The sequence below is a fragment of the Cryptomeria japonica genome, unplaced genomic scaffold (genome assembly GCF_030272615.1).
Source record: "Cryptomeria japonica unplaced genomic scaffold, Sugi_1.0 HiC_scaffold_857, whole genome shotgun sequence".
Taxonomy (NCBI): Eukaryota; Viridiplantae; Streptophyta; class Pinopsida; order Cupressales; family Cupressaceae; genus Cryptomeria; species Cryptomeria japonica.
Genome location: NW_026729586.1, coordinates 39,112 through 54,000, shown reverse-complemented (window position 1 = coordinate 54,000; position 14,889 = coordinate 39,112). Strand labels below are relative to the sequence as shown.

Here is a 14,889-nt window from a genome sequence, read left to right as displayed (position 1 = left end):
TAGGGTTGCTCTAGATTGGTTGCTTTCATCTTAGGATCTTGCACACACATTTTGAGTACATTATCGGCTATTTGTGGAGGTGGAAATTACCAACATAGGGGTTTGACTAAGGAAAAACCCTATGTAGTCACCCTGAACCCTATTTTTTAGCTTCAGGTACAGGTTCGGATTCGAGCATCATTGGAAGTTTTGGGACCGAAAGAGCACACAAGGATAGTTATGGATTGTAGATCCCAAAAAAAAACCTAAGGACAGGGGCGTGGTGCCCTGGTCCTTCCCAGGATAGTGGCGTGGCACCATGGTCCTACCCTGTGCTAGCAAGATTTGGCAAAACAATACCTTGCAAGCTCCAGAATCCATCTTGTTAGTTGCACCTGCAGAAGTGCAGAATTAGGACAGTGGCGTGGCACCGTAGTCCCGAACATTTCTTCTCAGATTTCAGATACAGGTACACCTCTAATTTTTCCTTCTGATATGTACTTTTCAACAGTATATCATTTGTCCTTTGATCTACATTCTCAGATTAGGGTTTGCTTGCCTACTTGCATTTTAGGTTAGATTGCATTTTTGCATCATTCCTCTCTCTCATTTACAACAAAGGAATAGAAAACCTAAGAGGTAATGCATGGCTCTCTCTTTCTCATAAGAAGTAGTCAAAGTGCGTTACCTCCTTAGGCTCTTTCGTATTCCATGAGTGTGTATGAGAGTGGGATTAAGGTTTTCATACTTAGTCTCACTTTTTCCCCTACACAAAACCATTAACAGTACCATCGATGGGGAAATAGAATAGTAGAACTAAAAGCCAAATGAATGAAAAAATAGACTTAGTTGAACTGGTTAAAATAATAGGTTTCACTAATGAATACCATGATATGTATGATCCTGTTATCCATGGTACAAAACGAATCATGGAAACTAGATATGCATTGTCTAATAAGGCGGGAGATCAAAACAGGGTAAAATATATTATTTTTAACACAGTGTTAAATGTAAGTATGAATAAAATTGCATCGTGGTATGCTGGATTGGGACGCATGATATTACCTGCAATATTCCCTTGCCGAAAAATTCATGGTTTGCACCCATAATTATGATGAAGATAGAAAAGAAATTGTCAATAGAAATACTCAAGAGGAAATTTTATCCATAACCAAGGGAGAATTTGCTCATTTGTTGAACCTAGGGTTTGAAGAACAAAACTTAAACGTGCACACTGACCTAGGAAAGCTGACAAAGGAATATGAGAGAATGAAAAAAAATACTAAAGATTTATTTATCAAAGGTGTAACAGTCTGTGGTGCTCGATTGGATCGGAATCATAAGCCTCCTTATGATTATAATATTTTTGTGCCTTGGGTTCAAGATACTATTTCCTTCCTAACATTTTTCCTAGGATTGGAAAATAATAGGGAAGTGGGTGCCAACCTTCTTGAAATGATTTTTCATATCCATTGTGTAAGAGAACAAGTAAGATTTAATTTTGTTGAGCACGTTGTTCAATCCATGCAAAAACAATTACTAATGATTAATAAAGTTTCCTGTAAGACATTTAGGTTCATAACCTACTTGTGCTATCTTCTTCTAGAAAAGTATCGTGCAATATTCGAGACCAACAATCTTCACATTTAGGTCTATAAGATTGATGAGAAGACTCGAGATAGAACAAAGTGTCCAATATATGAATGGACACCTAAGATAAGGATGCATGATAACATAAATAACTACAACCATTTCGTAGACTTATTTTTGGCACCAATGTATGATAAAATTACAAGCACTCCAATGCCTAGATTACCTGTGTCTTGTAGAGATTCCATTCAACTTGGAAGTCAAATACAATTGGCTGATTGGTTCTTCATGGAAGAATACACAGTGTTAAGATTTTATGGATCAGTATTAGAACCCTAAAAAATTCCAATACATGTGACAGAGAGGGTATTTGCATTGGAATATGTACGATAGATGGAGAGTATAGATTTACTCTTTCATGGTGAGAAAAAGAAGAGCATATTTCCTTCCTTGCATGTTCACATTTGAGAGAAAAGGAATGAAAGTGGCACATGATTTTTTGACAATTTTAGCTTTGGTGTTGATAGTTACTAAAAGTATGATCTAATCAATGTCATTCAAACAAGGCTTACGAAAAATAGGAATTCTGCAAGCAAATTTCAACATAAAAGTAAACCATTGCTAGAAAATCTTAAAAACATGGACTCCTGGAATGAGTAAAAAATGAGATGGAGAAAATCGCTGCTAACTATAAAATTTCAATAGAAGAATTGTCATCACAAATTATGGCATTGCACACACATAGAACAATAGAGTAGGGCATCCAAAATCAAAATGAAAATAGGATGTCCTACAATTTCTACCAAAAAGTTTTTGATCCATCTAACAAAGCTATTCCAAAAAATATATTGGAACAATGTAAAGATAGACTTTTGACTCAAACCAAAATAAGTTATTTTTGGACTATGAGGAGGAATCTCGGTGAAGCAAAGACCAGTGCAGATCTTGATGAAATCGATGAGGATATTGAGTTTAACAAATTATGGAATATGGAGCATCCCACAGAAGCATATGATAAAAGTGATGATGGAAATGAGTATGAGATTGAGGTCACTCCAATAGCTACTATAGTCTCTATAAAATTGAGTGGAGTCAATGAGTCCATAATAGAAAAATATAGCAAAGGGGTAAACATTATGGAAAAAATGGGTTTTGAAGGTGGTGGTTTGGGTCCCAAAGGAGAAGGCCCTTGGTTTCCAATTGTCCACCACTTCCACCAAAACATGGTGAGAAAGTAGTCATTGGAGTTGAATCATCAGATTCATCAAAGAAAGGTATTACTCATTCCCCTACATATCCATTTCAATTTGTTAGAGCTTCAAATCCACATTGTGCTACTACCATTGGTGGGGATGACATGGGTACTAATACTAGTTGTCCTGAACAAGTGCAACAACAAGATATCTCTCACAAAAGGCCAATAATAGTAGATACTATACAAAATCCTAGTGATTAAGCCATTGTGAAGAAGAAAAAGGTTATGATAACAATGGCGAGTACAACTCTAGCTATATCAATTACCGTTGTAAATCTATTGTTTGTAGCTTTAGAACAAACCCCTCAAATGGGTCAAAACACTCCACTTGCAAGTTTACGTGGGGCAAGATTAGGAATGGTTGTTTCTACTCCTCAAAATGCATTAGTTAGAACCATAAGAATAGGTGGAGGCGTGCACATCACTGCAAGTGATATTTCACCTTTCAAACATTCAATTGCTTTAGCAAACCAAAATTTTCGTTACAATGATTTGTTTAATAAATTTATATAAACAACAAATATGAATAAAGAAAATAAGAATAAATTGAAGAGGGGTGCTCTTACTGCAGCTTTAGAGGAACAACCTGCATCGAACATGGTATTTCCCACATATGACCCAAACAAAGATATGACGAAGTTCATGGTTGTTATGCCCCCAAATAAAGATAAAAATCCAGCATAGAATAATATAGATCCCTATGAATTTCACATTAGCACCCTCCTAATGGATTTTTCCAAAGTTAAAAAATGTGTACAAAATTAGTGTGTCAAAAAAGAGCAGTGAAGTGATCTACACTTCATCGCTCAAGGTGGAGAGAGAGAAAAATAACATGGAGAAACAAATAGAAAAGTTACAGGCAGACCTGGAAAATGAAAAAGCAAAGAGGAAAGAAATAGATAACAAGTGCAATGATTTACAAATAAGGATAACAAATTTGACCTCTACATCAACAGTTACAAATGGAGGCAGAACTGAAGGAATTGAGGGAAAAATTGGATGAAAGCATTAAAAAATTTGATGATGAAAGAGCCACTTCAACAAAATTATACAAAAGAGTGGAGTCTGTAGCTGCCGCAAAAAAAATATTATAGAACCAATTGGATCATGAGACGGAAAAAGAAAAACGTTTGGAACAGAAGCAGAGGAAGAAAGAAAAAAATGTGTACAAATGAAATAAGAGCTATAGAATGCAAATAATAAAATTAAAACTTCGGAAGACAATATGAAAAATACAGTGAAGTATATAAAAGAAAACATTTGGGGGCAAATAATGCAGAGGAGTGACAAGTTGTCTGAATGGTTTGAATTGAATGAAAGACTGAGAGTAATTTTTTGGAAGCTCAAAGACCACATTGAGAAGAACATAAATATTTACTCAAAAGAGAATATTGTAAAACAGATTTTGCAAGAAGTCTCCAGTACCAATGATAGCTATTTGGCATTCAAGGGAATTAAGAGATGCATTGATGGCTCAATAAAGGCATCATCTATCATTCAAAAATGCCAGAAACTAAGGGAAGCACAAGAAATTATGGATAAAGGTGGGAAAAAGATAATGAAGCTACAAGAAAAGACAACCAAATTGTTAAATCTTGGTTTGTTGAAGAGTGTTGACACATAAAATAAATTCATTGGAAAAGAAGCTTTCAAAAAAAGGATGGAGGATAAAATAAAGTTTGAATTTGACTTGCTTCCTAAGGACACAACTCCTCACAACTTTTTGAATTTCATCAAACCATTGACAACTTTTGTATGCAGTATTGGGTGAAACAGAGGAGTCAAGTCACTCTTCCAAATATGGATTGCTAACAAAGTTGTACTTGACTTACTATAATTTAAAAGAAATTGGACTTCCATAAGACGGAGAGTGGAGCACCCTACAAAAACTGGCACAAAGATCTCATGAATCATAGTATGTATTGCATAGTTTTATGCTTTTACTCTTAATTTCAAGGTTTTCTTCTTTTTTTTTGTTTGGAATTTGGCATCGCTTGAAATAACTCTATTTTATGAACAAGAAAAATGCAACACACACCATTACTAATCCAGCCTATTATGCACACCTTCAACCTTGTAAATTTGCATTCTCAAATTCTCTCAAATTTTAACTTTTTTGTCTTTCTCTATTTCTGATTTCTAAGTTTTGTGCATTGCTATTCTCTATATTTAATTTGTTGTGGCTTGAATTAGGTTTTAAGTTTGAACTCTATTTTTTGAACATGAGACATGTAGTAGTTGCTAAATTGCTAATCCGGCCTATGATGGTCATAGATACCTTCAACCTTGTAAAATTGTACCGTGTTTGTGATACTGATGGGACAATAGATTCAGTGCCTTGGTAATTGATTTTGATGTTGAGTCTTCACATGTTGCAAATAGACCTGAAGATGTTGTTTCTCCCTTGTTTCTATAAAAGTGAATTTAGGGACATTTGCAAAGGGTTTTGAAATTTCGTATTGACTTTTGCATAGAGAATCACATAGAGTTGTGTATTGAATGAATTGTATCATATGACTATATTTTGAAACAATTAATGAAAATATCAACATGTCTAAATAAAAACCACTCTATCAATAAATACATTATTCTCTTTTATTTTTCTATTCTCTATTTGAAATTAGAAAGTTGAAAAATGCAACTGCAAATCAATATTAAATTTTAAATGCCAAAAGTTGACAGACACATAAAATATCATCAAGTTATCAACCACAATAATATGTTTTTGTAATATGAATGATGAGATGAAGTAAGATTAATAAATATCTAAGAACTGCTAGTCCTAAATCTCTTAAAGTTGCCATTCCTCCTCAACAAATTCAGAGTTTCCTTGATTCTTGTCTATGTTTTCTTCACTCTGAGTTTGCATACCTCTGCTGAACTGCATCTCAATGCTACCAGTTGGTCTAGTACATGAGTCAATTGTCTCACTGCCACTTTGGTTTGAAGTGTTGCCCAAAACTCTTCTTTCACATTTGGACCTCCAGATTTTCAGTTCCCTATCGTAAGGAAAAGTGTGGACATCATACCTAGATGTATAAACCCTCAAGAAATTTTCCAAATTCTTGTCTAGTTTGTTTCTTAGCTTTTATTTTAGGAACCACAAAGCACTAGAAACTCTCTCATCCTCCACTGAACCCAATATCATGTTAAGACATAAAACAACAAGCTTGAAATATTTTGATATTGAATCACGCATCACTTCGCTTTGACCTAGATTTGCCCAAAGCCTTATTACTGATCCCTCTTCATGGGGGTTCTCCATTATGTCATATCGTTCCCTCATAGTGTATGCAAAATGGGCTGATTTCTCTCTAAGAAGAGTTTCATTTAAAATTCTATTTATAGTTACTCCATTGAATTCTTTGGATTTGCAAAATTCCTTTATCAAAGTTAGGAGCTAAGTTCAAATATTAGTTGAATTGTTGAGGTTCCAATAGTGAGGAAACACAATAGACATGGCTTCAATAAGTTTCCCAGGAGGGAATTTGCTTCTAATATGCGAGGAAAAATCATAGGCAATTTTCTTCACAAAACCAATTACAGACTCAACAATCTTGCTAAACTCTTCCCTTGTAACTCTTGCTAGTCGCTTCTTGGGGCGCTTTCCTAGTTCCTTGGGCTCAATCATGGAAAAGCAGTTCATTGGTATCTCAACTCAGTGTACACTGGCACATAACTCCCCGTTTGCACTGATATGTAAAAAGTTATCAGGATTGTTCAAATCTATGAGTGTTTACCACTTAGCAAAATTTTCATCAGATAATGTTGGCTGAGATCCATAGAGATTATCGAGGGTGTCATGTGATCTTACACAACTTAGCATATTCTGCAATATACATAGCTCTTTGCTGGACTTTTTTCATAATATTTCTCATTTCCTCTAGAATGGGGAGAAGAGATGCTAATGTTAAGAGTGTCTCTATATTACTTAGCTTTCGAAGAAAGTTAGGAAATTTTGATTGCTCTGATTCATTGCGATTTGTGTGAAATAGTCCAATCAAGGATGAATATTATGAAAAAACTCGATGCACTGGTCCATCCAAAGAGATCCATTCGGTATCATTATCCTTAAGAAGCTTGTTCCCATCGGTTATTCCATCAACAAAGTGTTGAAATTCCATAAATCGTTTGGGACTTCGACAAAAGTGTGATTAGAGCTCTCTGATGAAATGATCAATTTTTTTACTGGAGCATGCTTGCTCACAATTCCAAAAGCTAGATTCATTTTGTGGGTCATGCAATGAATGCCAGTAATGTAGGGTGCACAAGAAGTTTTCATCTTTGCGCAAAGACCGTTCCTATGACCTTGCATTACTGAAGCTCCATCCACTCCAACACACACCAACTTTTTGACAATCATCATGTCATCCATACCTCCATACTCAATTAAAGAACTCTTTAATAGTCAAAATAAAATTTCCGTTGTCGCACTATCCTTCATTTTAGTAACAAATAGTAGATGAGGTTGGCGGGCATGATTCTATACAGTATGAACATGCACGCATACCCACAAAGTATTATCTACTACCGTAACTTTGTCTAAAGACAACGAAATAAAGTTTGACTCTCTTATTTTTTCGTTTACATCTTCTTTTTCAACCTCAACAAGACAACTTGCCCATTCCCATCTACTTTTTACTAACCAGTGACTATTAGGATAGTTAGGAATTTTCAAAAAGTGTAATAAACCACTCATTGATGGGTAGTCTATCATAGCACGCCCTCTACTCAAAATATAAAAACAACACTTAACCGAACAACTTTTCGCAGTTGTTCTATTTGCATTGTTTTTCCAAGAATGGCTTCAACAGAACCTTTAACTTCAACAAGCTTCGTCTGTATTTTCTTCTGAAAATATTAAAATTCTTTGGCATTCCTCACATGCTTACATTCCTCCTTTGTTTTCCATCTTATCACTAATTTTTCAACTCCATCTATCATTTGTTTTTTGTAAACTTTGCCCATATGTTTTTCTATGGTGTCAATTTTTAGTTGCGACCTCTTTTCCTTTTTATGTTTCCAAGTGCAAATATTACACCTACATTCTAACGGAGGCTCGCCTTCAATGGGATTCTCCACTAGTTCAATGAATGGATACTTTGACGCCCAAGTAATTTGAAAATTTCTCACTGACATATCCCACTCCTGATCCTTTTTTGATTTGGGTTGATGCTTTTTTGATTTGGCTTTTCCTTTCCCCTTCCATGCATGATCATTTGTGGCATTATCACCCAAGTCGATTATATCATTTCGGCTAACCTGGGTATCTACCAAAAAATCTTCTTCAAATTCATCGTGATATGAGATATTAGGTTCACTGCCTTGTTCAATATGCAGTGTAGGTTGTGAATCGTGTACTCGTACTTGTGATGATGTACCTTCCTGATTTTCACCACAATCTTTGCCAATGCCAAAGTACAAAGACAACATTCTGCGTTTTGCTAGCCTCTCTTGGCCTTCCCCACATTTAGGATTCCTACCCTTCTTCCTGTTTGACATCTCCAACGAAATTAAGACTACAAAAAAATATCAACTTGTTGAATAAGTAATAATGGACTATATGATTCATTGGCTCTACGACCTACAATCTAGATCTCTGAGGTCTCTCAAGTGACCATTGATGGGTACCCATTGAATAATAATGAACTCAATAGTGCAAACAAATAGAGATGAATTCAAAATAATATTATAACACTTCAGAAATATGATCACTTACCTTTAGGTAACTAGCAGTTGCCAATATAGTCAACAACAATGGTTGTTCCTGGTTTAAAACTTCGCTAGTGATTCGAATTGAGAGCTCAGAACTGACCAAATTGTGTAGAGATAAATCTAATCTTTGACTGTATTTATACTAATCCTTATTTAGTGAATTCGGCAGGAATTTTATATGGTATACAAATATTTCGCGAATAACACTTAACTATAACACGTCTAATGTAATTTTCAAGGCGATTATGGGTCGTCCAGTTAATTGACAATTATAATAGAGTTGGCAAAAATTGGGGTGAATTGAGACACTTCTGCAAAATGCAAGGCGAATTGGGTCCTCCTGGCCAATAAATCTTTATATGGCTATTGGCGAATTATGGTCGTCTATTAAGACAACCTCGAAAAGTGTAGGCGAAAATATTGAATTTATCGTGTGGAAAACCTAGATTCTATTGGAAAAATTTTGATAGAGATACAATTAATTACATAAAATAATGGGCGATTGGGCTATGCATTTGAAAAATATTTATAAAGTCCAGGTGACATGGGCACCCTCGATCGGTACAATATATTTGCCACTTTCCAGGTCGCCGACATGAAATATTCGCCAATTCGCCACTAAAGTAAACCCTGTGGGGCTCCCCCATCACAAGTGGGTGGGAGCACTTTAGCAGGTGGGGGCATTCCTATAGATGTTGGGGAATGGATGGGTCGCATGGACTTTCTCAATTTTGTTGCAACATTGATGATTTTTAGTTAGTCTTGGGACAAGACTTCATCAGGATGACTAACGCATCAACCTTTAGTGACTCACATATAATGGTAATTAGAATGGGCTAGTTGTATGGCTTGAAAATATTCAATAAGAAGGCGAGTGCAGCTTCAGTTTCCGAGACTAAGGTGGTCAGTACCTAAAACAAAATTATTTTGAAATAAATTAAACATTTTAAAAAACTGTAAAACCAATCACATCTATTAAAAAAAGAAAAAAGAAAAAAACAAACATTTAATATTTTTTGAAAGATCGTGGCTGACTATAAAATGTAGATCTAAAGATTTATTGAATGAATAAACAAATTGAACATGTCACATGAAGAAACATACATGTGCTCCAACTCATAATTCATGTACGCTTGTATGAAAAATCAATGTATTGTGACTCGCCCAACGTTTACATAATATAAAAAAAAATAAAAAAATCATTGTATTGTGTAGTGAACGTTTACTAAATTTGAATTTGGGTTTTCATTTTAGCTTGTCTTCTCAAGAAGTGCTAATGAATTTTTAGGTATATCTCTTATTTTTGTTTTTTGTTTTTAAACTTACAATTACGTCAAATCTTCAGTTTTAATCGTTGTGTAAAATTCTCTGAAGGCGAACAAACATGGTGGGCGACCGCTTCTATGATAATGAGAATAGCAAAACTGGTAAGCTCATTTGAACACTGCAAACTGGAAAATCACAAACTCTTTAATTTGTTTCAAATCCGCCATCATACTGCAGTTTCCCGTGCCAATGGTAGCCAAAACTAAATTTTATATTCCATTCAAAATGGCAACCCAGAAAAATTAATCGAAAACCTCAATCCAAATGCCAACAGTTGGAATTCTCTGTTTCAGTCATGCAAACATAGCAATTCTGTAAAAAATCTTCATGCCCACATCATTGTCACTGGACTCACCCTTGAAATATTTATACAATCCAAGCTTGTGAACACGTATGTAATGTTTGGCAGTTTGAATAATGCTCGCAAAGTGTTTGACAAAATGTCTGAACCAAATGCATCGCAAGCGATTCACAAAATTTACAAACCGAATGCTTTTTTATGGAATGTGATGATTAGAGAGCGTGCTAGGAGTGGACTTCACAAAGAGGCTCTTAAAGTCTATTGCAAAATGTATGAGGGAGGCATACAGCCAGACAATTTCACGTTTTGCGCAGTGCTGAAGGCGTGTGCGGGTTTATAGGCTCTACAAGAGGGTTAGGAGATTCATGATCATGTAGTCAAAATTGGATTTGATGCCATTTTTTTTGCAGCCAACTCCCTTGTGAAAATGTATGCGAAGTGTGGGGACATAGAATTTGCACGCCAAGTATTTGACAGAATGCTTGTGAGAGATGTTGTTACATGGAATGCAATGATTTCTGGGTGTGCTCAGAATGGAAAGGCTCGTGAAGCCTTGGTTTTCTTTGATCAAATGCAAAAGTCAGAGATGAAGCCTAACCCAGTTACTATTGGAAGTGTACTCCAGGCATGTTCCCATATGGGAAATTTCGAAAAGGGCCGTCAGATCCATGAATATGTAACTCAAGGTGGGCTAGAGTTCAATGATTTTGTAGGGAACTCCTTGATAGATATGTATGCCAAATGCAAGAAGGTTGAGATTGCACGGCAAGTGTTTGACAAGATGCCCACAAGAATGGTGGTTTCATGGAGTGCAATTATTGCTGCATATGCGCCGAATGGGCAAGACAAGGAAGCTTTGGAACTCTTTGCTCAGATGCAACTAGCTGATGTCACACCTAATTCTGTCACTATGGTCAGCGTACTCCAGGCATGTGCCCATTTAGGAGATTTGGAGCAAGGGAAGCAAATCCATGATTATATAATCCAAAGTGGATTGAAGTCGGACATTTTTGTGGAGAATTCCCTTATTGCCATGTATGCTAAATGTGGGAATTCGGAGCTTGCAAGTCAGTTGTTTGAGTACATGTCTAAAAGCGATCTGGTTTCATGGAATGCTATGATTGCTGGGTATGCTGAGACTGGACGTGCCAATGAGGCTTTAGCAATATTTAATCAAATGCAGCAGGCAGGTGTAGCACCTGATTCCATCACTGTGGTGAGTCTGCTTCAGGCATGTGCCCGTGAAGGCAATTTGCAAAAGGGCAAGTGGATTCATTATTATATAATTCTAAATAGGTTTGACTCTGAGATTTTTGTATTAAATTCATTGATCGACATGTATGCAAAGTGCGGGGTTGTTGAGAGTGCACGTCAGGTTTTTGACAAAATGTCAAAAGAAAATTTAGTAACATGGAATGCAATGATGGCTGGATATGTTCATAATGGACATGCCGAAGAAGCTTTGATGCTTTTTGGTCAAATGAAACAAAGAAACATTGAACCTGATTCAGTGACAATGGTGAGTCTACTCCCAGCATGTGCTCACTTAGGGTTCCTGAATCAAGGGAAGTGGTTCCATGATTATATAGTTCAAAACGGATTTGAGATGAATCTTCCTATTGGGAATTCCTTGATTGACATGTATGCCAAATGTGGGAGCATAGTTGCCGCACGAAAATTGTTTGATAGAATGTTGCAGAGAGATGTGGTCTCATGGAGTGCGATGATTTGTGGGTATGGTATGCATGGACACGTCAAAGATGCTCTTGAACTATTTCATCGAATGCAACAGACAGGCACAAAGCCAAACCACATCACCTTTGTTGGTCTTTTGTCTCCATGTAGTCATGCAGGTTTGTTGGAGGAGGGATGGAAGTATTTTGATTGCATGGTTCAAGAATACTGTATCACACCTAGCATGGAACACTATTCCTGCATGGTTGATCTTCTTGGGCGCTGTGGAAATCTTGTCGAGGCAGAATGCTTTATCAAAAACATGCCTTTTAAACCAGGTCCAAGTGTGCGGGGGACCTTGCTTAATGCCTGCAGGATCCATGGCAATATTGAGCTAGGAGAACTTGCAGCAGAATGCCTTTTCGTCTTAGAGCCTAAAAATGATAGTTCTTATATTCTATTATCAAACATTTATGCAGCAGCTGGAAGGTGGGATGATGTAGATAAGTTGAGAACGGCAATGCAAGGCAGGGGCTTGAAAAAGAGACCAGCGTGCAGTTTAATTGAGGTAGACAATAATATTCATGCATTCCTTGTAGCAGACAGTTTGCATCCTCAAAATGAAGAGATTAATAAAATGTTAAAGATGTTGATAATGGAGTCATCGACTCATCAGGATGTGTCCCTAATATCAACTTTGTGCTGCATAATGTAGACTAGAGGTAAACTAAAACTTACTCTGCAGTCACAGTGAGAAGCTTGAAACTGCTTTTGGGTTTCTCAGCACAAGACCTGAAACTGCCATCCGTATCACGAAAATCCTTCGTGCTTATGTTGACTGCCATGATGTCACCGAATTCATCTCAAAAATCATTGACAGGGGAAAAACTACAGGGGATTTAAAGAGATTCCTATCCTTTCAAAATATGTACAGCAAGCATAGTATTTCCTTGCTGAAAACTTATCCATATAACATGCCCTGAGCTGATACATGTAAGTGGACAGGGTGGATTGGCAAGTCTAGGTTTATTCATGAGTTTCTTCATGTGATTAAAACCCATGGGAATACAAAATTTGAACACTCTAGTGGGTTGAAGTGAGTGAAAATCACTTCTTCTTAAGAGGAGATCTCACATGCCATACTCGTGGAGTACTGATACGCCGCGACGATTTTATAAGACATCGAGACTGATGAGTCGGATGGAATCTGTAGATTAATTCCCTGGTTTTAGGGAATGTACAGTTGAAGACTAATTCCATCTGTTTACATCACAGGAAAAATCAATCTTTCAGATTTTATAAATTTGAATATTAAATTTAATATTTCATTGATTGTAAAGCTTATTTTCGTCCATTCTCGATTATTTTTTATACATATAATATTTATATGTAGTTTAATATGTCTTGTTATAGTCTTCCTCTCAAAAGGTTGTAAGCTTTATTACTCATTTAAATAAAACTCAAATGGAAATTTAGGCTATGAATTACAAATTAGAAGTATGGAGCATATTAGCAAAAAATGTTTAGGGAATAAATTGGTAAATCAAAAGTATAAGATTTTTTGAAAAAATTGAGAAAAAATTGGGAACAAATCGGATTAAAAAAACATAAAAAATTGTAGGAAAAGAGAGAAAATCTATTTTTTTAAACAACTTCAAAGCATTTCCATAGCATAGAGATATAAAGACCAAATAAAATAGAGTTTAACTTGTGAATAGTAGAAAATAATTTTTTGTTGTTTATATTTATATTACTGATTACATAGACAAATAATCAGTTAACTTTTTAAGAGGACAATCACCAAATACACCAAATTGTTGTCTAAGTCTGAGATCAAAGATTAGCTAAGTCTATGAAGTAGCTAAGATAAAAAATTTCAGACTGAGATCCAACCATTGTTAAGAATTTAGTAAAAGTGGAAGTCATTTTGGAGTGATCCAAGACTTTCATTGTGATTGAGGCAAGGAGTTTTCTAGGGGTATTAGCTAAGTCTATGAAGTAGCTGAGATCACAATTTATTAGACAGAGATCCAACTATTGTTATGAATTTAGTAAAAGTGGTAGCCATTTTGAAGTGATCCAAGGCTTTCATTGTGATTGAGACAAGGAGTTTAACCCATGAATTGTAGAAAATAGATTTTTGTTGTTTATATTCATATTGCTTATTACGTAGGGAAATATTTATTTAACTTTTTAAAAGGGCAGTCACCAAAAAGTTGGCTAAGTCCGAGATCAAAGATTAGCTAAGTCTATGAAGTAGCTGAGATCAAAATTTATCAGACAAAGATCCAATAATTGTTAGGAATTTAGTAAAAGTGGAAGCCATTTTGAAGTGATCCAAGACTTTCATTGTGATTGAGGCAAGGAGTTTTCTAGGGGTAGTTCAATATTTGAGAAAGCTTATCAAATCATATCCCATAGTTGCAATGATTTATATTCCTTGATGGCAATTGGTAAGTCTTTTATATGGGGTAGAATTCAACAAAAGACATTTGTTTAGTTGAAGTAAAAGATTAGCAAGCCACTAGTTTTGGCAATACCTAGCTTGCAACTACTATTTTAGGTAGAGACACATTTTAATGATTGTGTGTTGGAGGCTCTTTTATTACAACTCTGTAAGCTTGTTTGTTGCCATTCATATTTATTTCATGGAGCGCTTTAGATATATTGCTCACATAATGAATTGTATGTCTTTGTTTGAGCAAAAATTGACTATATCAATTATAAATTAAAAATCATATATCTATATCTACATATATTAAATGTCTTTGAACGTTTAGTGTTGTGGTAGAAAAACTCCATTGGTGAGGTAGCCACCAAGGTTCAAACCCCTACTAGGCCATTGAGCTAGTGGGCTTTCTACCTTTTTTGGGTCGTTGAGCTCGTGGGTTTGAACAAGTGAAGTGTGAGGAAAGATGAACCCCTCCAAAATGGACAAAATAACAAACTTTTTCAATGTTGATTCCACATTGACTTTGATTGTCTCAGATTAGCCCTATTTTAAAGCAATTTAGTAATTTCATACGTTTTTCTTGGGTTTTGCAAGTGT

General features: G+C 35.6%; 2 protein-coding genes across 2 annotated transcripts; both read left to right on the top strand.

Moving 5' to 3' along the window:
• The first annotated feature begins 2,474 nt into the window (after positions 1-2,474).
• LOC131872877 (pentatricopeptide repeat-containing protein At3g12770-like) lies at positions 2,475-10,506 on the top strand. Its single transcript, XM_059216172.1, has 3 exons — positions 2,475-2,605; positions 9,885-9,966; positions 10,159-10,506. The coding sequence occupies exons 1-3, from the start codon at positions 2,475-2,477 to the stop codon at positions 10,504-10,506; spliced, it is 561 nt and encodes a 186-aa protein (XP_059072155.1).
• On the top strand, positions 9,769-13,166 carry LOC131872878 (pentatricopeptide repeat-containing protein DOT4, chloroplastic-like). Its single transcript, XM_059216173.1, has 2 exons — positions 9,769-9,827; positions 9,914-13,166. Exon 2 carries the CDS (start codon positions 10,594-10,596, stop codon positions 12,553-12,555), a length of 1,962 nt encoding a protein of 653 aa, XP_059072156.1. The 5' UTR covers positions 9,769-9,827; positions 9,914-10,593; the 3' UTR covers positions 12,556-13,166.
• The last annotated feature ends 1,723 nt before the right edge of the window (positions 13,167-14,889 follow it).